We start from the raw sequence: 25,833 nt of genomic DNA on the forward strand, positions 1-25,833 counted from the left end.
TTTCAGGGACGGGATCTATGGTTTCATTGATACATGAAGCTTCAGATGAGCAAAGTCTCTCTTCTTACCAATGCAAGTCATACCTCCTCTGCAACTTGAATCTTAGAGAATTACATAACTTTTAATTACATAATTTTTTAATGAACTTAAGTCTTCCTGGCTCTGAAACCAGCTCTACCAGTACACCATATTACCTCCCAGCAAATCAATGAGTTGTATCATTTAGACTGTGTTCTTGTTCTCCCTCTTCTTTTCTCTAGCTCTCCCCTTCTTTCCCTTCCCCCCCCTCCTCTCTCTCTCTCTCTCTCTCTCTCTGTCTCATGGAGAGATAGGTAACAGCATCCAAAAATGTGATTTCATATGTGGAGTTCTCTCTGTATAAACCACCTCCATCAATGGTATGTAACAACCTGTTTATAACTTTTAGTTTTAGAGAGCTGCCAGTGGCATTGTTTTACTTGTCCAGGAACACAGAACATATGTATGAGGGAGGACTTGAACCCTTACTCTTTCCCACATCATACCCCATATTGATTTTCAAATTACAATGCTAAAAAGTATAAATGAATCCCATTACAAATTAGATTTCTAACACCTGTTATATATATACAAAACACATGTTATGATGATACTGGAAAAACAATTTTCAAATTTAAAATAATAGATAATGTTTGTAGCAGCCCTTTTTGTAGTGGCAAAGAACTGGAAATTGAATGAATGCCCATCAGTTGGGGAATAGCTGAATAATATATATGTTATGATCAGTTATGGTAAGTTAAGGTAATGGAATATCATTGTTCTATAAGAAATGATCAGGATGATTTCAGAAAGGCTTGATGTTAAGTGAAGTGAGTAGAATCAAGAGAACACTGTACATAGCAACAAGAAGATTATGTGATGATCAACTGTGATGGACTTGACTCTTTTCAACAATGAGGTGCTTCAAGGCAATTATAAAAAACGTGTGATGATGAAAGCCATCTGCATCCAGAGAGAAGACTATGGGGACTGAATCTAGATCACAACATAGTATTTTCATCTTTTTTGTTATTGGCTTGCTTTTTTTTTCCTTTCTCATTTTTTTTTCCTTTCTGATCTGATTTTTCTTATACTATATGATAAATTTGGAAATATGTTTAGAAGAATTGCACAAGTTTGACATATATATTCAATTACTTGCTGTCTAGGAGAGGGAGGGAAAATATTTTAAAACACAAGATTTTGCAAGGATAAATGTTGAAAAGTATCTTTGCATGTATTTTGAAAATAAAAACTATCGTAAAATAAGTAAATAAATTTCCCCAGGAAAGTTTTTTTAAAAATTAAAAAAAAAAAATGGAAAAGTTTCATTAAGATATATATTTCCAATATATGGCACCTCAAGATATATATATGGCTTAATCCTCTACCTCTTGGGCAGGGGTAAAGTTAATCAACCAGAATATATATTTCTTGATTACTGTACGCCCAAATCTATACTGGTAATTACAAGGGATATAAAAGGAATGTACAACATTATTCTTTCCCTAAAAGATCTTAGTCTTAGAGAAATAATATTTATATATGTGAAAAATTAGAAAAATAATAAAATGTAAAAATTATGTGGTTTGAACTATAAATACTACAAATATTTGTGGAAATGAATTTCATTATAAGAGTTCAGAAATTAGAGTCTTGTGTGGATGGAATGAAGTAGAATAGATGGGATATGAATTAGTCCTTGAAGGATTCTTAGGTAAAATGTAAGTGGGGAAGACATTTTAAACTGCAGAGAACATCTGCAGATATAAAAGATAGAATAGAGATGAAGTATGTGGAAGAAGCAAATATAATATACTGGGGAGGAAAGATAGAGATGATAAATTTGGGTTTAGATTAGTCAACGGACATATAGGTATTTGGAAATACTGTACTGAAGTCAAGGTTGGACCTATAGATTAGAGTCATCAATAGAAAACTAAACTAATACAGATACAGTGTCTCTGGATAAAGCCAACCTCCCTGAAGTATTACTGGTATTGTTGTTTTATGAAAAAAAGAAAAAGGAAATAAAACTTCTATCATATAATCTAAAATAAATTACCAATTCAGTCTTTAAATCTTGAATTACAGTTGTCTCTTTCTTTAACTCTTCAGTCAAGCTTGTCACCTTCTGTTCAGCAGCTTCTCGAAGCCCCTTTTCTTCATCATACTTTGACTTTATATCTAGTTATAAATAGTTACACAAAAGCTATTTCTATAATTTTTAATTCAAATTCATTCTTTCATCATACAGCCATATGGATAGATAAGTGCAAACCCCTTCCCCAAGATGATGAATTTTAAAATAACCTAATATGACAATTCTAAGTCAAACTAATAAGTTACCATATAATATACGGTAAAGCAAACAATGTTAGCATTTAAATCTTTTAAAAATTATCCAAAATAAAAGGGAAAACATAGGCAAAAGCTAAAATTTACCTAAAATTTCAAACAAAAAGAAATGAGCAATTTCTACATTAAAATGTTATACTATTTTTTGTATTCCCAGTAGGGAGCATATCAGCAACTAGTCTATAACTTAAAATTTCATAGATTTATCTAGGGACATAGATGCATAGTATCTTGCCCCAGGTCATAAGGTATGTTTCAGAGATAGGACTTAAGCCTAGGTCTTTCTGACTCTAAAGCTGGCCCTCGATCCACTATGTCACTTAATTGATTTTTTCAATTACATTTTATATAGCCATTAGTCATATTTAGGAAGAACAAATAAGCAGGTAGAATAAAATTTCTTTTGACAAATGAACAAAGAAAGCAACTAGTCCAAACAGATATACTGTTCCATGTCCACGTGTTACATTCTAAAAAAAACTGCTAAGTAATGATAATTCAACCTGTAACCAAAGGAAATCCAGTAATGTAAAAACATTTCGAACGTTCCGTTCTGACAACTTACCTGCAACTTCTGTAGCAAGCTGCGCTGCTTTCTGCTCAAACAAGTCTTTCATTTGTTTAATATTAAAGTTTTCAGTTTGAGCTTCATCTAATTGTTGTTCCAATGACTGGAGTTCTAGGGAAAAAAGTGTATATTTACTAAAAATGGATTGCAATCATAAGAACATGGGATGCCATTATTATCAGTAGTGATAATTCAGCTGCTACTACATTTGATATTATTGACACCATCCTATTACTTATGATTCAAACCATTTCCAAACTCCAATGTCTTTCAAATGCCAGTTCAAATTCCTGGTATTACCTCAAGTGTTTCCTGATCTCCTCAAATTATGAGAGCTTCCCATGTGCCAAAAAACTTACTTAGAAACATTTGGAGTTTACTTTTCTATGTATACAATGAAAATTAAGTTCCTCGAGAACAAAGGTGGTTTTATTTTTGTCTATCAATTGTGCCTAGCACATAAATAGAAGCTACATAAAAACTAAATTATTTTGAATCATTCAAGATAAACGTTATGGAACCTATCACCTTTCAAAATAGAAGGAAAATATAGATTAAAGTCCAAAGTATTTGTAAATATTTCTGCATTAAAATTTTATTTTGGTTCCACATTTGGAAACTTTTTCCTTAGACTCCTATCTCCTTGTCAGTATTCTCTTTACCTTCAAAATAATTTGTATTTACTTATAAGTTTTGTATTTGCTTATAGGTTTTCTCTCTGTAAAAGATACGCTCCCTGAGAAAAGGAATTTTTTTTTCAGTTTTTCCTCTATTTCTCAGTGTCTAGAATTGAATTCTGTATGTTTATTCCAAATCATTAGCTATAACTTTTTTTAATGAAAAAAATACATAATATAAAAGAATAGCACCTAGGCCAACCACAACATACCATCAACTAGTAATGTTTTTGGAAAAGAGGTGGTGGCTAAATTAAATGTAAAAGCAAACTCTCCTAAATATAATTTTAGTTGCTAATTTCAATTTTCCCACACCTAAAGCTTCACAGATTATATCTGCAAGCAACATTTTAGCTAATTTAGATAGATGAAGTTCAAATCAATTAGTTAACAAGCATTTATTAAGCACCAACTGTTCGGTGCAAGAAAGCAAATTCTACCTTCTAGGGGTTTATATACTACATTCAGCATGTACACACATATCTGAACCCAGTGTGAGTTAACAGTCTTAATTCATCATATTTTTTATTTAAGCATAATTATCATATTTAAACAAATTTACCTGCTGATGAATCTGCTGTCAATCCATCAGGTTTGAATTCCTTAATGAAAATAAAACAAACATTAGTACGAGGCATAGGCAATACTGCCTATTATATGACAGATAATATCTAGGTTCTGGTTGAAAGTAAGGAGTTTGGAAAGCATTTTTCAGCTAACTGACATAATTTAGCAGAACGTTGTCATCTGAGTACCAGTCCTGACTCTGAGGCCTTCACTTAAACCTTTTTGAATTCATTTTCTTATCAATAAAGCTCTTCATAACTTGATCCCTTCCTCTCTTTCTAGTCTTCAAAGATTTTTTTTTCCTTCCACAAATTCTGCTTCAACCATACCTCTCATTTGCTGTTCCTTGTATGTGATGGCTCATCTCCTTTTGCGTATGGACTGTCCCCCAGTCCTCAAAAAACTCTCCCTCATAACATCCATCTTTAAGGATCTCTGGTTTTGTTTAAGACTCAGCCTAAGTCTTACTCTTGCAAGAAAACTTCCCTGGAATCTCCAACTGTTAGTGTCTCCCCTCTAAATTTAACTTGAAGCTATGTGGTATGTATCTTGTAAGCACCAATTTACTTATGTATGTACTATCTTCTCCATCGGAATATAAGCTTTTTAAAGGGAGGGACTGTTTTGTCTTTTTCTCTATTCCCAGTCTTAGCAGATTGTCAGCCATATAGGATGCAAATAGTGCTTGCTGATTAATTGTTTATAGTTCTTTATTAAAGGGCAAAATTTTTCTCCAGCACCTTCTTAACTGATCTAATAAAATCTATAATATAGACTCTATCGTAGGCCACTGTGTATGTACATGACTCTACTTTGGATACTATCTAGATAGAGCCTGACATAAAGAAGGAGTCCTAGACTTGAGATTGGAAAAACTTGCATTTGAGTCCTCATTCTGCTACTTGCTAGCTGTATCACTGACCAAACAGCAGTTAATCTCTGGCTCCAGTTTCCTCAATCACCAAAAATTTATTAAGTATCCAACCGTGCCTAGCATTAGGATAGGTGCTAGAGATACGAAGCATAAATGAGACAGTCCTTACCCTCAAAAATTTATATTCTTCTACATTCTCATGTACAAAATGGTTACAATATTTTCAACACCTACCTTACGAATTATTATGAGAATGTAAAGCACATTAAAAATATAAAATGCTATGGAAAAGTCAGCTAGTATTACATTACAGCAAGTAGCATCATAGGTAAACTTTTAAAACATCTTTAGCATTTTATAATGCTTTCAAAAAAACAATAAAGTTAATGGATTTTCTCAAAAAAAAACTTCAGTAAAATATTATGATTTAAAATATGAACTACTTGAAAATTATTTTCAGATTAAGAAAGTATGCATTTAAAAAAATTTTACATCTAATACAATGGAACTAAATGATACTAGCTACTAAAAATCATGCCAGTTTTTCTAAACAATTTTATTTTCTAATTTTCAAAAAACAAATTTTCTATGCTACAATTGCTTCTTACCTCTTAAAGAATTATTTTCAACATGAGATTAAAAAGTAATATTTTTTTAAAATCTATTAGTATTTCTCTATTTGCTTTGACATACAAGGCATGATACAGAAAATGATTAGCCATGAATAACATAAAGAGCAGGAATAAATGAAGAAGCCTTTCTAATTAGAAAAGCTAACTCTCAACATAACAGACACAACACAAACATCATACACAGAAGAAAACAGGCTAAATAATATTCAAATTGGGCAATCAGCTCTTGGACAATTAAGTTTCCAATTATGGGGAACTGGCTAATAGAACCAATTCTAATCTAAATTTCTAAATATATAGGATAATATGTTATCCTTTGCAAAGTGAAAAGTATCATTTTTATATATCCCATTAAATTCACTGTTCTTGGATCTACATTTCTTTACTTATTTGGGTTTATATTAAAAAAAACCAAAGTAAGACTTTTTAAAACACTCCATCTACTATTCATTTGAATTAAAAGGAATTAGCACACTTGATATTACCCAGAATGAAACAAATTTTCAAGTCATTGTATCAGGTCATCTGCCTTACAAAAAAAAAGGTAATAAGGTTCAATAAAACCTTAAAATGTAAAACTAAGCTTCACATAAACATGCTTCAAGTATTTTAAAGCAATTACTTGCTGCCGCTGCCCTTGTAATTTTTCTAATTCTTTCTTCAACTCTTCTGAGTACCATTTTTCTTCCTAATAAGAAAAGGAGTCTTTTTTAGCTCACAAGCCTTTAACATTGTTTATCTAAAACACTAAAAAGAAGTAAATACAAAACATTTTCTTTCCAACCTTCAGTGAAGCCTGTAGGTCTTGGACCTCTTGACGAAGTAGTATCACATCTTCTCTGAACATATATGGAAACAAAAGGGAAAAATAAGCAATACTTGCATTAGTATATTCAAACAAATAATAGCCAATCTTATCTATTAAGAAAATGTTACCAAGTCATCCAACATTAACACATCAATTCTCCCTACCTAAAAATAGCCTAGTATGAAAATCTATATACAAACAAGTCTCCAACTGATAAAAAGGAAAGAGTGAGTGAGAGAGTGTGTATGTGTGAGAGAGAGAGAGACAGAAAGAGAGAGAGAGAGAGAGAGAGAAATTGCTTAAGTTGGTTGATTATAACACATTTTCTCAAAGAAATGCTGCTATAAGAAATTGGTTCTCAGGTTTGCATGTATATACTTATTAAATACACCACACAGTTAAACTATAGTACCAATATTGCTATAAAATTTATTTGCTAGTTAAAACAATATTTTTCTTGAAAAATGTATCTGAATTTTTTATCTGGACTGTTGGGCAATACACTAACTGTAAGACAAAAGCCATTGGCAGCACTCGTAAAAACTGAGAAGACAGCAGGATAGCACGGTAAAGGGCTAAGAACAGTGGAACAAGATTAGTTGTGGCAATAGGAATGAGTAACTTTGCCAACAGGACAGGAGAGGTAGAAAAAAATAATTAGCCGTAACAATACTAGGCAGAGGAATTATATAAATACAAAGAGGGACATGAGTCCCTGCCTAACAGCTATCTGTAAATGAGATTGTTTATATGTTGGAAAACAATTGAATCCATTTTTTATTAAATGAACTCAGATTCAAAATGAAATGTGAACACACATGTCTTTTTTAATACTGACATTTTTTTATGTAACTTTTCACTGGGAAAACACCAAATGAGAACATAATGTAAAATTATTCCAAAAATACTCCAAAAAATTTTTAAGATATTAAAAAAAAAAATAAAACCACATAAGTTTATGTAAGAACAACCATTCCTCTTGTCATATGAAGAAATAATGTGAAACAACTTTGAGATTTACTGAGCTTCCAAAAGTAAAAAATACATATATATATACAATTTCATTTTGAGAACAAGTCCACTAGGCAAAGATCCAAGCATCACATCTAATTATCAGCAGTAATAGTCTCAAATTAGTCACAAATTACATGCAAAATTTAAAGTTCAAATAGTATCCAAAACACTAAATTAATTTAGAGTAATTCAGAGTAATCTAAGCTTTATAAATGAACTCTTTTGTGAAAATGAAAGGTGTCATCAGAAATTGTATTAAGACCTCACTACAAATTAGAATAAGTGGGCTCTAGATTTAATACTTTTAGGTGGATAAAGTTTTATTTTTGTGATAGTCTTGAAACAGACATAGGAATTCATGTAACACATGAACTAAAAAAACAAATTAAGCTAACTAGTATAGTATTTGCTTATATTTTGATATCTGCTTATCACAGAAGTGATTGTTTTCCTCTGCATATTACCTCATAATTGATTTTTTTATATTTAGCTAAAATATTTTTTTAATTTTTTGGAAAATAGCCTCTCTACACTTTAATATTTCAAGAGATTCATAGTTTCATAAATTACAGTATTACTCCTAAAACAGCTTATAATCTATTTATACCTCAGTTACATTGCTAGAATTTAAAAAAATAAATCACTTGGTAGATCAACTTTCTAGTGAAGCCCTTCTACCCTCAAATAAGTAAGGAGTGCTATAAATATCATGTTATTATAAAAAACAATGTGAACTAGACTCAATAGGGAAAAAATATAAAGTTTTTACAAGCAGTAGTAAACAGGTAAATTTGTGGGGTTAATTCTTTATTTATAATTGATTTTGTCTCATTTTAAAAATCCTCAAATGGCTATGTATATTTGCTACCATTTAGTTTATATATGTGAGTTTTAAAAGTTCAATTAACTGGGTTGACCCTCTAAATATAGAAGAAAAAATATACATACAAAAAAATTTTTTTTTCCAATTGTGATTTCAGAAAAAATATAATAATCATAGCACAGTGGCCAGCCAGCCCATACCAGTAGCCATTAGAAGAAAAGGACAGCAGGAAGGCAGACATCTACATAGAACTTTCTATAGGCATACACAAAATTGGTTTTCAACCTGCTCATAGAGTCAAAAACATCATCAGATATTGGCCTACAAATAAATTCCACTTTACCGTTTTAGAGACTCTCCTCCATGACTTGATTCATTACCAGAGTCATGAACTGCCTGATAATGCTTGAAAAGATCTTCAGCAGATCCATGCGATTTCATACACTGGGGACATATGAAGCCCTATTGAAACATAAAAGGAAAAATTAAAAAAAAAAAAACAAAAAACCACACACATAAGTTTTTTACATTGTAAAAACTACTTGTACATTTACAAGCCATCCTAAATACTTCATTAATCTTTATCCAATAATTGATAATTATGACAATCATAAATTCTAAAATTTTGCAATGGAATTATAATAGCCATTCTGAGTAACTACATTGTTAAAAGAAAACCACATGGATGTAAAAGACTTCCTATCTTTGTTAACAATTTTTATTAATATTTATGTGTTTATGTTTACATAGTTCTTTCTAAAAAAGAATTTTAAAAACTTTTCACCAATTTCTAATTGACTACATCAATTCTATTCTATAATAACAATTGTTATTGGCAGCATAGCATAGTAGAGAGCAAAGCCTGGTCCAAATCCCAGTTCCAACATATACTGGCTGGGTGATCCTAAACAAATTACCTAATCTTTTAATGATTCAAGTAACAATGAAGGACTATTATTGCTAGTAAAGACTGTTTTCTCTATCTGGGAGTTCCTCACACCAAAGAAATTACAATTCCATTCCATATTTCAATTTCTATTCCAAATTACAATTCATTCTAATTTCAAAGAGAGTTTTATCTCACAAATCCAAAAGTGCTATCACAGAATAAAAGCCTAAAGGAAATGAACATCTGAAGTCCTGCTTTCTCGCTATTTTTAAAATTTCTAACTGGTTTAAGACAGCAGATATTGTACTTTCTAAGTCTTCTAAATAATTTCTAGATTATTCTCCTGATAATGAACTTTCCCCTAAAAAGAGAAGAGCTTCAAATATACAATAATACTTCAATCATCTAGTACATCCGAAGGATACAGATTCTCATACAAGTAAATTTTCTTGAACAAAAGTATATACATTTAAAGTGACTTCCAAACGATTTTTTTAAAAATCAGATTAATTAACAATTCTCAGAGGAAGAAATTGAAACTATATCCACTCACATGAAAGAGTGTTCCAAATCACTACTGATCAGAGAAATGCAAATTAAGACCACTCTGAGATACCACTACACACCTGTCAGATTGGCTAAGATGACAGGAACAAATAATGACAAATGTTGGAGGGGATGTGGGGAAATTGGGACACTAATACATTGCTGGTGGAGTTGTGAAAGAATCCAGCCATTCTGGAGAGCAATCTGGAATTATGCCCAAAAAGTTATCAAACTGTGCATACCCTTTGACCCAGCAGCGCTACTACTGGGATTATATTCCAAAGAAATACTAAAGAGCGGAAAGAGACATATATGTGCCAAAATGTTTGTGGCAGCTCTTTTTGTTGTAGCTAGAAACTGGAAGATGAATGGATGTCCATCAGTTGGAGAATGGTTGGGTAAATTGTGGTATATGAAGGTTATGGAATATTATTGCTCGGTAAGAAATGACCAGCAGGAGGAATATAGAGAGGCCTGGAGAGACTTAAATCAACTGATGCTGAGTGAAATGAGCAGAACCAGAAGATCACTGTACACTTCAACAACAATACTGTATGAGGATGTATTCTGATGGAAGTGGAAATCTTCAACATAAAGAAGATCCAACTCACTTCCAGTTGATCAATGATGGACAGAGGTAGCTACACCCAGAGAAGAAACACTGGGAGGGGAATGTAAATTGTTAGCACTATTATCTGTCTGCCCAGGTTGCATGTACCTTCGGATTCTAATGTTTATTGTGCAACAAGAAAATGATATTCACACACATGTATTGTACCTAGACTATATTGTAACACATGTAAAATGTATGGTATTGCCTGTCGTCGGGGGGAGGGAATGGAGGGAGGGGGGGTAATTTGGAAAAATTAATACAAGGGATAATATTATAAATATATATATATATATATATAAATCAGATTAATTATATGTGTGTATGTGTGTGTGTGTGTGTGTGTGTGTGTGTGTGTGTGTGTGTATACAGTATGTCAAACAGGAACTACTACTGAAAAAAAGTTTCATCTTACAGTTTTTGACCTTAGGTGATTCATTTTACTTTTCTAAGACTCTTGTGTCCAACTATAAAACAGGAGAATGGGATTGAATGATTTTTGAGGTCATAATATACATGTATATGGTTTTATATTTCTGCAAACCAACCTAGGGTTTTAAAAGTCTAAATCTGCTTGACCAAACATCAAATGGCCCCAGACTGTCATGTTTTGAGCACCTATCTTCTTTTTTATAATTTTTATTGTCTCTTGCCTTCATGTTAAGGCTGTCACTATCATTTCTTGAGAGAACTGCCTGTATTATCACTAGCCATACTTTCCTCCAAACATATTGTTTGTTACTTTGCTGTTTCTGTGTAATCTAAGAATTTGGAAACCTAACCTTCTCAAAACAATTATAAAAATAATAAAAATAAGTGTCCACAAATTATGTGACCAAAGTGTGTGTGTGTGTGTGTGTGTGTGTGTGTGTGTGTGTGTATATATATATGTTGCTTAAATTCTGGCTTAAGATTTTTACTCTTTCTGTTGATGTTTGCTTACATATTTTTTTCTTTCTCAGGTTTATTTTTTCCTTCTTGATTCAATTTTTCTTGTGCAGCAAGATAACTATATAAATATGTATACACATATTGGATTTAATATATATTTTAACATATTTAACATGTAATGGACTACCTGCCATCTAGGAGAGGGCGTAGGGGGAAGGAGGGCAAAATTTGGAACAGAAAGTTTTGTAAGGGTCAATGTTAAAAAAAATTACCCATGCATATGTTTTGTAAATAAAAAGCTTTATAAAATTAAAATAAATGAATGAATGAATGGATGGATGGATATATAAATGAATGAATGAATGAATTCTGGCTTAAGTTCTCAAAAGACAAGGCTACAGGATAAGTGACTATAAATGAAGAACTGTTATAATTGGATTGCAAATATTTAGAAGGATTTAACTTAATAGTTCTCACCAATTCAAATTACTCATGCCTAAAGAATCCATAAATTCTCCTCTAGAAATCCATTTTATAATGAAAAGAACCAGCTACATAAATGAACTTTGAGAAATGAATGTGAACCACAACATGGCATTTCCAATCCCTCTGTTTTTGTCCACTTACATTTTTTATTTTCTTCTCAGGTTAATTTTACATTATTTCTAAATCTGATTTTTTTCTTGTGCAGCAAAATAACTATGGATATGTATACATATATTGTATTTAACATATACTGTAACATATTTTACATGTATTGGTCTACCTGCCATTTGGGGGACGGGGTAGAGAGATGTCTGGAAAAAGCTGGAACAGAAGGTTTTGCAAGGGTCAATACTGAAAAATTACCCATGCATATATTTTGTAAATAAAAAGCTATAATTTTTAAAAGAAAAAAGAGGTAAAAACAATCCATTTTAGCCATTTCTGTAAAATTTTACCATTTTTAAAGTTCCTTTACATAGTTTATGATCAGGATCTACGATGGCAATTTTGGAGGGTGGAGACACAAGTTTAAGAGAAGGAAAATTTCAAAAGAACAAGGGAAAATAGTTAACATTTATATATAAGTAATATTTGTTCACTGACACTACTAAATGTTTCCTCATCCCATCTTCTTATAAAAAGGGAAAAATATATGTAAAATATACAATATTCTCATTTTTAGTTGGAACAACAATCATTTTTTAATCAAAATCTATGTTTGAGTCTATTAAAAACTGTTCCTTTACTAAAAGTTCAGAATTCTTATCTAAATATGAATATAAAATTATAATAATGAAGTCTTTGAATTTCATTTTTACAACAATTTCTATTTATATAAAACCAGAGTGTAAAATAAATTCTTTGAAAAATACCCTATTTTTGAAAATTAAAACCATATTTCACAATAGGCCAAGTTGGGGAAATAAGGACCACTGCTGTAATCTCTTCCACCCATCCCCCTGTTTTTATTCCCACCATCACCATTACAAAGTAGTCTTGCATTAGCATCCACATGAATTCCAACTACCTAACTAGTTTTCTTTTCTGAAATCAATATCTCCCACTGTGATTCTTCTTATACTCCCAAACTAATCTTTATCCATGAATTCTCTTCTCAAAAATCTATATTTGCTTCCTTTATTACTGAATGATGAGATTCAAAACTCTTCTGCCTGACAATCAAGCTATCCATTACTACATTCTAGCTAATTATTATTCCCTACAACACAGTCTCAATTTGAGCTAAATATAATTACAGTCTCCCCAAATATAGCCTGGATTTTCCTGACAATATTATTTTGCTTACACTATTCCCTATGCTTCAAACGTTCTCTTTCCTTGCCTTCACCTAATTAATTCCTACTTGTCTTTTAAAGCCAACTCAAAACAACTTGCCCTACAAGCCTTTCTCTAAACCTCCCCCCAAAAAATACTGCCTAGCTATTATCCCCTAATCCATAATGAACTTTTTCTCCTTGAAGCTAAAAGACCTTTACTTAAGCAAGTCTAATTTATAAAACATGGGAGCTTGTTTGGATTTTCTTGGGGAAGGGGGGTTGCATTAAAGTTATCCATACATGTACAAAGTACTTCATCATGACACAGAGATAAGATTGGGCTCCTGCCTATGCCAGCAGTGTGTAAATACAGTGAGTTCTATCTACCATGCTGGAAACGCCTCAAATACTGTAGTAGCAAAAGATTATATTGGTTTTCTATGGACCTCGCTAAATTATGGAAAAACTAACTATCAGATCTTCCAAATAAAACCATGATAATTTGATTGATGCGCATTACTTCAATTCAAAGGTTAAGTGTAACTGACTACAGAAAAATAAACACTTTAGAAAATACAATTCAGTTATAAACAAGTTGCCAATAATTGACAAACAATCCAGCAACTTCACATCTATATGTCATGAATACTTTCTTCAAAAAAAGAATTAGAAGTAACAAGATAAATGGGCACCAAATTAAATCACTAAAAACTTAAATTAATTGAACAGATGGGAAACGACTTGTTATTGATGTAACAATCATTCCTTAAGTGTCTCTGTGAATGAAGCCAGACTATCAAATTACTAATAATACAAACCTAGAATAAAAGTGAGAAAAAATATATTCAATTCAAACTTTAAATCTGACCTATTTAAACAGGTCACTTATGTATAAAAATAGAAGTGAATACTAAACACCAATTATAATCATTTCATACAAAAGTTTAACATGTAAAATAACTACCACAACAGGGAGACCAAAAAAAAAATTGTAAATTACTCTACTGAGCAAAATGCTTCACCTAATTTGCCTAGCAGAGTACCTGAGTTCAAATCTGACCTCAGATACTTAACTCTTCCTAGCTATATGACCCTGGGCAAGTCATTTAACCCCAATGGCAAGAAAAGAAAGGTAAGACAGGAACACAGACACAAGGTATTCACCAACCATTATAATTATAAGAGATCCAGTACAGATTTAAAGTAAAAAAAACTTTGGATAAATAATGAGGATTTCTAGATGTTCTTCTTCAAACAATCCCAGATCAATGTGGTCTTCTAAACAACATTTGTAATCTCTTAAAAGATTGAACATGATGGCAGAAATTAGATATGGATCCACACTTAACACCATATACCAAGATAAGATCAAAATGAATCCATGATTTAGGCATAAAGAATGAGATCATAACAGACAATTCTCAGATGATGAAATTGAAACTATTTCCACTCATATGAAAGAGGGTTCCAAATCACTACTGATCAGAGAAATGCAAATTAAGACAACTCTGAGATACCACTATACACCTGTCAGATTGGCTAAGATGACAGGAACAAATAATGATGAATGTTGGAGGGCATGTGGGAAAACTGGGACACTGATACATTGTTGGTGGAGTTGTGAAAGAATCCAGCCATTCTGGAGAGCAATTTGGAACTATGCCCAAAAAGTTGTCAAACTGTGCATACCCTTTGACCCAGCATTGCTGTTATTGGGATTATATCCCAAAGAAATACTAAAGAGTGGAAAGGGACCTGTATGTGCCAAAATGTTTGTGGCAGCTCTTTTTGTTGTAGCTAGAAACTGGAAGTTGAATGGATGTCCATCAATTGGAGAATGGTTGGGTAAATTGTGGTATATGAAGGTTATGGAATATTATTGCTCTGTAAGAAATGACCAGCAGGAGGAATACAGAGAGGCTTGGAGAGACTTAAATCAACTGTTGCTGAGTGAAATGAGCAGAACCAGAAGATCACTATACACTTCAACAACAATACTGTATGAGGATGTATTCTGATGGAAGTGGAAATCTTCAACATAAAGAAGATCCAACTCACTTCCAGTTGATCAATGATGGACAGAAATAACTATACCCAGAGAAGGAACACTGGGAAGTGAATGTAAATTGTTAGCACTACGGTCTATGTACCCAGGTTACTTATACCTTCGGAAGCTAATAATTAATGTGCAACAAGAAAATGGTATTTACACACATATATTGTATCTAGGTAATATTGTAACACATGCAAAATGTATGGGATTACCTGCCATGGGGGGAGAGAGTGGAGGGAGGGAGGGGATAATTTGGAAAAATGAATTAAAAAAAATTAAAAAAAAAAAAAAAAAAAGAATGAGATCATAAATAGATTAGAGGAACAGAGAATAGTCTACCTCTCAGACCTGTGGAAGAGGAAGGAATTTATGACCAGAGGAGAACTAGAGATCATTATTGATCACAAAATAGAAGATTTTGATTACATCAAACTAAAAAGTTTCTGTACAAACAATACTAATGCAAACAAGATTAGAAGGGAAGTAACAAATTGGGAAAATATTTTTACAGTTAAAGGTTATGATAAAGGTCTCATTTCCGAAATATATAGAGAACTGACCTGAATTTATAAGAAATCAAACCATTCTCCAATTGATAAATGGTCAAAGGATATGAAAAGACAATTCTCAGATGATGAAATTGAAATTATATCCACTCATATGAAAGAGGGTTCCAAATCACTACTGATCAGAGAAATGCAAATTAAGACCACTCTGAGATACCACTACACACCTGTCAGATTGGCTAAGATGACAGGAACAAATAATGATGAATGTTGGAGGGGCTGTGGGAAAACTGGGACACTAATACATTGTTGGTAGAGTTGTGAAAGAATCTGGCCATTCTGGAGAGCAATCTGGAATTATGCCCAAAAAGTTATCAAAATGTGCACACCCTTTGATCCAGCAGGGCTGCTATTGGGCTTATATCCCAAAGAAATACTAAAGAGGGGAAAGGGACTTGTATGTGCCAAAATGTTTGTGGCAGCCCTTTTTGTAGTGGCTAGAAACTGAAAGATGAATGGATGTCCATCAATTGGAGAATGGTTGGGTAAATTATGGTATATGAAGGTTATGGAATATTATTGCTCTGTAAGAAATGACCAGCAGGATGAATTCAGAAAGGGTTGGAGAGACATGAACTGATGCCGAGTGAAATGAACAGAACCAGAAGATCACTGTACACTTCAACAACAATGCTGTATGAAGATGTATTCTGATGGAAGTGGATATCTTCAACATAAAGAAGATCCAACTCACTTCCAGTGAATCAATGATGGACAGAAACAACTGCATCCAGAGAATGAACACTGGGAAGTGAATGTAAATTGTTAGCATTACTATCTATCTACCCAGGTTACTTACACCTTCGGAATCTAATACTTAACGTGCAACAAGAAAATTGGATTTACACACATATATTGTATCTAGGTTATACTGTAACACATGTAAAATGTATGGGATTGCCTGTCATCTAGGGAAGGAGGGGAAAATTTGGAAAAATGGATACAAGGAATAATGTCATAAAAAAATTACTCATGCATATATACTGTCAAAAAAATTTTATAATTATATAATTATAAAATTAAAAAAATAAAAAAATAAAAAAAAAAAAGATTGAACATGCTGAGCCTTTGGGTTTGCAATTGAGAAATGGAACAATGCTTTTAATAGCTAAAAAGAATGGCAAGAATATGAAGAGCTGTGAGGAATGAGTTGAAATTTGCATAAGTGGGGGGAATCACATCAATAAGAAAAAAGATTTGTATATTTCAGTATATATGTCAATCTCATTTGTTATTGAGAATAGGAACTATTGATGAGGAGTAAACTGAGGTTCTAAACCAAGATGGGTCAGTTCCTTTTCTCTCTCCTTCCTTCCTTCCCCAAAGTAACCAAGGGCAAGGTTCAGCAAAAAAAAAAAAGAATTTGCTACTTAATGCATGGAATGTATGGAAACAAAGTCTTTATTGATAGTAAAAGGATAGATAGGCATTTGGCCTTCAGGAAGACCCAAATTTCCTGAAAGGGGGACCTCAAGGGCATTTGGCTGGTATACACCAAATGCAAAGATTTCATTTTTCAGCCTTCTTTATATACATAACTAGAGTCATCAAAACAATGTTTGCACAGAGATGTTATCAAGAGGTTCAGGAGATATTTGTCAATAATACAAGAATTCTCAGTTGTTGTAAATAAGACAGGAATTTTCTTATTATTGTAAATAAAACCAAAATTCTCTTTTGTTATCTCCTCAGTCTCTCCCCAGAAAGGAATTTCAGATCATTAGAATGGGGGCTGAAAACCAAAACCAGCCCAAAGGAAATTGGAGATTAAACAAGGAATATCAAAGGGGGCTACCACCCCCAACATAATGACTTATCAAAATACTGTCATTTCCCCCTAAAATGCACTCTGCACACACTTAATGCCTTAATGTTTCTTGAAGTGAACAGACAAGTGATTCAAATTGTTTTTTTATCTCACCATCAGAGTAAAATCCATTTTTTCCAAGGAAATATTATAAAATTCTTGAAAATTAAACTTTAGTCAATTTTGAAAAAATTGATGAATGTTACAATCCACTGGAGGTAGGTTGGGAATAAGGAGAAGTACAAGAAATCATAGCCTCAAAAAGTATCAGAAAGATAATAAAAACAAATTAAATAACATATATCAAAAGCATTATAGTATTATTAGTCTTCCTATATCACAGAAACTATACTTTATGCTTTCCTTGTTTTCCTCTCAACACAAGGACAACATAGCTAAAAGGGTTTTTTTTTCCTATTTTATAAAACAATCAAAACAAATCGTTTTATAGTTTCAATATAATTTACTATCACAAGTTACCATTAAGGACTACAAAGTGTAGGCTGAAAATAGCACTACATAAAATCATTTTCCCTCAGGTTGCATACTATTACAAAGGGTATTTATATATTGAAGGAAATAATTTATATACTGCAAATATAAGAGTTAAGTTGTGAGAAAAGTCTTTTCAAAACTCTGTAAAACATCAAGATAAAATAATTGTTTAATCTTAATTTTTTTCTAAATAATACATAAAATAAGGAAGACATGATCATTCAATCAATCAGTCATATATTCTAGCCAATTAACTGTTTCAAATGTATCCTCCTACAGTCAACCACATGAATAGTACTTTGGCTCCAAATCCTCATTGTGACAGATTACCCTGCCAGGCTCAGTAAATATTAAGACTTAAGTCTAATGATTTTAATGATTTAAAAGTTGTAATACTTTTAGTAGGGTAAGGAGACAATGCTATGGCTCAAACTTTGAAAATAATCTGCCTTTATTTCCTTTCACTAATGCCACAATCAGCAAATACTTATTATGCACTTTCTGGGGGTCCAGCACTTTGTTAGCATATGCAAAGCTGATATGACATCTCTCAATGTCCTAGGCTTCCATTTTTAGCGATCAGGCTAAAGATCTATCACAGATTTAGAGGGGAAAGGAACCTTGGACAATCACTAAAACAAACCTTTAAGTTTTATAAAAGAAAAAGCTAAGACCCGAGAAGCCATAGTATACTTCTCAAAGTTACCCAAGTATTAAAACAGGATTTAAAGTTAGAAGACCTAACTAAATGCAAAGCTAAACAGTTAAGAATCAAGTACCTCTCAGATTTCTAACATTAAGTGCCAATTTGAGGACAATTAGGCATTTAATGAATGGATTGTTCCTTTATATTGTTGCCAATCTTACAAAGAGGCTGTGGGAATATATTAACACCTGAAAATGTGTTCTCCTAGGGGAAAAAAACTCTCTTTGGAATTGAAAATAGACTTAATCATCATCATTAAGGACAAAGCTCATTTCAATTGCCATGAGATTATAGTTTGTTTTGTTTTTTTTACAGTTTAAGAGTAAACTTTATGAAATTTTGTAGATCTAACAGTTCTACTATTAGAAACATCTATTCATCAGGAAGTAAATTTAGCCCAACAAAAGAAAAGTAAATCTATTTCAAATAAAAAGCAAACCATCAACTTTTTGGCCTTGTTTTCTCAAAAGCATTATCTTCACTTGGGGTCCCTCTACTTCTGTCACTTAATCTATATTGCCCAAAGGCATCAACACCTCTCCCCAGAGATCCCCAAAATACCAAATACTCCAAACCACTTATTAAATCAAAATTACCCTTTTAAGATTCCAATTTGTTTGGCTTTCTGTTTTTCTACTGATGGGGGTAAATGCTGAAATATGTCCCCTTTAATCTGTTAGTCTTACAACTCCAAAAAGTCTGGGAAAAAGTAGACTTTCTCAGACAAGCCTTTTCCAAGTTAAATGGCTTCATTCAATTGGAGATCTTGGTCAAATCAGCCTCCATTGATCTTTTGGGGGTAGCAGATCCTCTTCAGCAAATTCCAGGCTCTGGGGAAAAGCCTTCAAAATGATTTTACTCAGTTGGAGACCTGGACCTGATATTGAGTGGCTTGAAACTCTGAGATAAGTATCTAGACCTGGGGGCATTGACCCTCTTTTTAACTGGAGCCAAGCCTCAGACAGCCAAGAGAAAGACAATTTTGAACCCCAAATTTTTGCAGAAGTCCAAGGTAGGATTATACTTTGCCAAGGGACCTTTCCTTTTGGCACAGCTGCCTACCAAGATTCTTGCCCTCTGTGAAGACATTCTTTTCTCAGTATTAACCTTTATTGGGGCAGCTAGGTGGCGCAGTGGATAGAGCACCAGCCTTGAGTTCAAATCTGGTCTCAGACACTTAACACTTCCTAGCTGTGTGACCCTGGGCAAGTCACTTAACGCCAACCTCAGGGGAAGAAAAAAAAAAAAAAAGTATTAACCTTTATTTCCCTAACAGATTCTTTTGCCACTAAGTTTATCTTCCTAGCAAAGCTGGCTTCTCAGTGCCAATAAAAAATCCCTTTTCAGGTGCATGAATTTCACACTGGACCTGTGTCTCTGACCAGAGGGGACTCTCACATCAATTCTCTACCACTAGACCCACCTAGCACTTTTATGTCACTTATTCTAGTTTTAAGGAGCTGTGATTTCATCAGGTCAGGTATTTTCTCAACAAACATAAATCATGCCAATTTAGGAGAAATATTTCACAAATTATGTGGCTAAAAATCTCATTGTACTAAAAGCCAGTCTTCACAAGCAGGAAATGAGCCTCACTAAACTTGGTTTTTCAGGCAATACACAGTCCATCACTCAGACTACCTTCAAAACAATTTTAGATTCCACCACTATATCCTTTTGATATAAACTGAGATCTTTTGGGGGGAAAGGTTGATGTGAACTGTGTCCCCTTTAATCTGTGGGGGAAGTTGATTGGGGTCTCAAACTTTCCTCAAAGAGGGGCATACCCTCTTGTCCATAAAGGAAACTCCCAAGATAAATAATTTCATTCAACTTTGAACTGAATTGAATTGAAAATCAGTCTCTGAGATTCATCAGGTGATTGGCCCCCAGCTTGGGGCCAAAGATCAAAGAAACCTCAATATATCTAGTGCTGAATGCCAAGACATTTTGTAGAAGTCTTAACAGGATTTTTCCCATGAAGATATTTTTTTTCTCAATATTAACCCGCCTTTGCTAATTCCTAATCAGGAAGTCCTGCCCTTCTGGACTTAGCCCACTAATGAAGATATTTTCTTCTCAGTGTCAACCCATCTTTGCAAAATCATCTTAACAGGATTCTTTGCCCACTAAGAAAGCTGTCATCTTGGCAAGCTGTCTTAGTGTAAATAAATCCCTTCTTTGCCACAAACCTTGTGTCTGTATTTATTGGGGTCTGAGAATTCTTTCGCAAAACCTGTGCAATCAGCTAAGGGGACCCCATTGCTGTTAGGGGATTTCTTATCCTCAATTTTCGCACCTCATCACTTTAAAAATCCAGGATCATATATGGAGGCCATAAAGAAATAGCCCAGGAGTACCTAAGCAACAGTAGAATCTCTTTAATCTCAAACCATATGTTGAAATGTATCAACAGCATTAAGCTGTGCAAAAATAACCTAGCTATGCACCACTAAATTATTATCACATTGGTATATTTTATTCTTCAAGGAAAGTGGTCACAATTAAGTTTTGTAAATTCTGAAGAACTTAGTACAACAGCATATTACCACTTGGTTTCAATAATGCATTTCCAAAAAATCATTTTCTTTTCCATAATCCACGTTTAAGATCCTATAAGTTTTCTTTTAAAATAAGCTACATGTTATTAGTTCAAGCATTTTATACCACAATGAAAATGTAATGGCTATCTGGTGCAATACCCTCCTTTACAGAGAAGACCACATATAGTTTAATAATCTGTCCAAGATCACAGTGATACTGACATAATAAAACTAGATCTCTTAAGTCATAGGGTTGTTTTATTCTTATTATTGCCAGTGTTTGTCTCTTTCCCCTACCCAATCCTGTATATACATATAGACACATACATGCACTCACATACTTACACACCTACCCATATATAATTAAGAACAATTTTGATTGAATTCTCTCATTTAACAATACAAAAAGCTTTACTTTCTCAATACCTATATGTCGAACAATATCAACCACAAAAACAATCAGAGACTCTCAGAGTAAGAAAAAGCAAAAAAGGGTTTATTACTAAGGAAAAAGAGTATTTCCCATTTGACAAAGTATTTGTCAGCAAAAGAAGTGCAAAGCAAAAAACTACAAAACAACAAGGTATTTAGACCCTGAACACAGAAACCCCAACTCCTACCTGGCCTTTTCTCCCATTGTGTAGGAGAGTCAGAGCTTACATTCTAATCTCAAAAATCTACCCGGGAACAAAAGAATATAAGACAATAATAATAAACTCTTAATTTAAATTTCCCTAGAGAACTGCTAAATAAGCAGATATCCTTAGATAAGTAATTATTTATATGAAAGATGATCGGGCATAATAAAAAATAATATAGGACTTGAGAGTTAAAAAGATCTGAAATTCAAGTCTTGTTAATGATACTTTTTACCTTATCAAAGCCAAGGCAATATCTATAAACTTCAGGCAATTCAATAAGCCTACAAATTATAAACAGTTGAAAAGAAGGAAGTTCTCACACAAATGTAATCATAGGCTCTACATATTAATTACATCTGTCTTATTATCCCCATAAGTTCATTGACAACAAGTAAGGATTGTGCCTTATCTTTCCATCACAGACAAGACCTCAAACAACATCTTGTACAGATTCTCAATAGGTATTTAATAAATTTAACTGAATGAATTTCTTTAGATGACAGCACCTGTTCACACCAATGACCTCCTTTTTCAATGATTGAAGAGCAGATAATTTAGAAAATCTAACATTCATCTACCTACATTTAATTAATTTTAATTAAAACTAGTTCATTTTTATTAATTTATCACAAATATATGCTGTAAATACATAAATTCACATCAATTAAGATGCATTATTATAATTTTGCTGATACAATTATTAGTTAAAATTAATGCTAAGAAACTAATATTTCTTGCCAAAATAAAAGGAAAATACTTTCTAATTCATTCATGAATGAAATCAGAGTGTAAGTCATATAAAAACATTAACTCTGACATTTCAAAGCTCACAAAAGAAAACATCCACAAAATATAACAACAGCAGATTTTTCCATTTTACTTTTCATATATTGCTTTAGGGGTACATAATTAATTAAAACAGCTTATCCCTTATAATAGAAAAAATTAAGCAACAGTCAATCAATGGAATGGCCCCAATACTTTGAGAAAGCCACCACCAGTGCTAAAACAAAACATCAATATGAAGGAATTATTAAGAAGGGTCTAGTGATTGCCTTCTTTCTCCCAGTCCTCCCAATGAGAGTAGTCACAGCTTTTCAAGCAAAATGAACAGGAAAAAACAAAAAACAAAACAAAACAAAACAAAAAAAAAAAAAAAAAAAAACACCCAAGCCTGACATTTCATTTTAAAGTCAACTAAAAGATTGGAAAAAAAGAAAAAAATTAAGTGAAACTAAATTTGATTATTGTTTATCCACAAAAGTGAAAAATAGAAAAATATGGTAAAACTGATTTCTTTATAATTCACCTCTCCCCTAAATTAACCTAAGATCTAATTAATGTTACCCTTTCTATTAAATGACCCATCCACTTATATAGCCCTTCTGACTGGCCAGCAGTTTCCTTTTATGAAAATGCTTTCATACTTTCTCCAAAGTACAAAGGTATGAGAACCCAATTTGTACAAATTTCACTTTTACCAGAGCTCTAGAAAAGCTAGAAAATAAGCATTTTGTCCAGAGGAACTGAGACACAGAATTTATATAGACTTTTAGCAAGAGTTTGCAAGCAGGATACACAAGGCAAGAATGCAATTAGTCTAACATTTTGCAGCTATTGTTATCTTTACTTCAAAGAGAGCAGATAGAGAGGAGTTAAGGTGCCATTAACAACCTGAGGCTTCTGATTAAGGCCCAATCAGACAGAGAAGGCAGGCCAATTGGTGTCTTTGTCAAGGACAATAAATTCCCAGGGTAATTTTTGGACAGGGATAAAGTCAGAGAGGCAAGCACCTGGATACTGTTTTTCTTTTCTAACCTTCATTGAGACACAATGATATGTAAAGGGAGGGTTGGGGCCTCAAAGTTTAAAGTTTTCTTTTTATACTCAATTTTCCCAAGTCTAATCACAAATAAAAAGGGGAAGAAGAATGGCCTATGATTCAGTACCCAACATAGGAAAGAGGGGTATATACTAACATAAGCAAAGTAGGAGATCATGGAATAGTCCACCTGGTCAGATCTTTGGAGAAGGAAGGAATTTATAGCCAAAGAAGAACTAGATTACATTATAAAATGTAAAGTGGATAATTTTGATTATGTTAAATTTTAAAAGTTTTTGCACAAATAAACCAATGCAGCAAATATTAAAAGGAAAGCAGAAAGCTAGAGGAAATTTTTTTACATCCAGTGTTTCCAATAAAGACCTTATTTCTAAAATATATAGAAAACTGACTCAAATTTATAAGAATACAAATCATTCCCCAACTGATATAAGATGGACAATCTTCAGATGAAAATATTAAAATCAATGAAAAAATATTCGAAATCATTAGTGATTAGGGAAATGCAAATTAAGACAACTCCAAGGTACCACTTCACATCTCTCTAGATTAGTTAAAATGACAGGAAAAGAGAATGTTAAATGCTGGAGGGATATGGGAAAACTGGTTCACTAATGCATTGTTGATGGAATTGTAAAATGATCAGACCATTCACTACTAAAACTACACCCAAAGAGCTATCAAACAGTGTAAATCCTTTGATCTAGCAATCTCTGTATCCCAAAGAGATCACAAAAGAGGGAAAAGAAGTTATAGATGCAAAATTGTAGCAGTCCTTTTTGTAGTGGCAAGGAACTAGAAATTGAATGAATACTCATTAGTTGAGGAATGGCTGAATAAATTAGAGCATATGTATATTATAGAATATTGTTGTTCTATAAGAAAAGATGAACAGGCTGATTTCAGAAAAGCCTGGAAATTCTTGTATGAACTGATGCTGAATGAAGTAAGTAGAACCAATAGAACATTGTATATAGTGACAACAGGATTAAAAGATGATCAACCTTGATGGACTTAACTATACTCAACAATGCGGTGATTCAAGGCAATTCTAATAGATTTGAGATGGAAAATGCCACCTGTATTCAGAGAGAGAATTATGGAGTTTGAATCGAAGCACAGTAGTTTCTCTTTTGTTTTTTTCTTTCTTGTGGTTTTTTTTCTTTCAAAGTCTGATTTTTCTTGTACAACATGACAAATGTGGAAATATAGTTAAAAGAATTACACATATTTCACCTATATGAGATGAAGGAGGGAGAAAAATTTGAAACATCAAATCTCACAAAAATGAATGTTGACAAGATAAGATTGAAATGGATTCATGACTCAGACATAAAGGTTGATACTATAAGCAAATTAGGAAAACAAGGATTAGTCTACCTCTCAGTTCTGTGGAGAAGGAAGGAATTATGTCTGAAGAACTAGAGAACATTATGAAATGCAAAATGAATAATTTTAATTATATAATTTTTTTAAAAAATTTTGTACAAACAAAACCAATGCAGGAAAGATTAGAAAGGAAGCAGAAAATGGGGGGGGGGGGGAATTTTACATCCAAGAGTTTTGATAAAGGCCTCATTTCTAAACTATATAGAGAATTGACTGAAAATTATAAGAATACAAGTCATACTACAATAGATAAAAAGGTCAAAGGATATGAAGACAATTTTCAAAGAAATGCAAATTAAGACAACTTTGAGGTGCCACTATACATCTCTCAGATTGGCTAAGATGACAGAAAAAGATAATAATAAATGCTGGAGAAGATGTGGGAAAACTGGGAGACTAACATATTGTTGACAGAATTGTGAATTGATCCAACCACTCTGGAGAACAATTTGGAACTATACCCAAAAGGTTATCAAACTGAGCATACCTTTTAATCCAACAGTGTCTGTGATGGGTATATATCCCAAAAAAGATCATTAAAAAGGGGAAAAGACCCATATATGCAAAAATGTTTGCAGCAGCTCTTTTTGTAGTAGCAAGGAACTGGAAACTGAGTAGATGCTCATCAGTTGGGACATAGCTGAATAAGTGATGGTTTATATATGTTATGGAATATTATTGTTCTATAAGAAATGAACAGCAGGCTGATTTAAGAAAGACTTGGAGAGACTTATATGAACTTATGCTATATG

General features: G+C 32.7%; 1 protein-coding gene across 1 annotated transcript in view; it reads right to left on the reverse strand.

Moving 5' to 3' along the window:
* The window catches only part of EEA1 (early endosome antigen 1), a 126,572-nt gene that overhangs the window by 71,250 nt on the left and 29,489 nt on the right, over positions 1-25,833 (reverse strand). The window contains exons 3-8 of the mRNA XM_074271156.1: positions 8,683-8,801; positions 6,479-6,533; positions 6,317-6,382; positions 4,184-4,223; positions 2,942-3,055; positions 2,084-2,205 (exon numbers count right to left, since the gene is read on the reverse strand). Of these exons, the coding sequence (XP_074127257.1) occupies positions 2,084-2,205; positions 2,942-3,055; positions 4,184-4,223; positions 6,317-6,382; positions 6,479-6,533; positions 8,683-8,801 (516 nt within the window). The remainder of the gene's footprint in view (positions 1-2,083; positions 2,206-2,941; positions 3,056-4,183; positions 4,224-6,316; positions 6,383-6,478; positions 6,534-8,682; positions 8,802-25,833) is intronic.

The sequence above is a fragment of the Sminthopsis crassicaudata genome, chromosome 5, assembly GCF_048593235.1.
Source record: "Sminthopsis crassicaudata isolate SCR6 chromosome 5, ASM4859323v1, whole genome shotgun sequence".
Classification (NCBI taxonomy): Eukaryota; Metazoa; Chordata; class Mammalia; order Dasyuromorphia; family Dasyuridae; genus Sminthopsis; species Sminthopsis crassicaudata.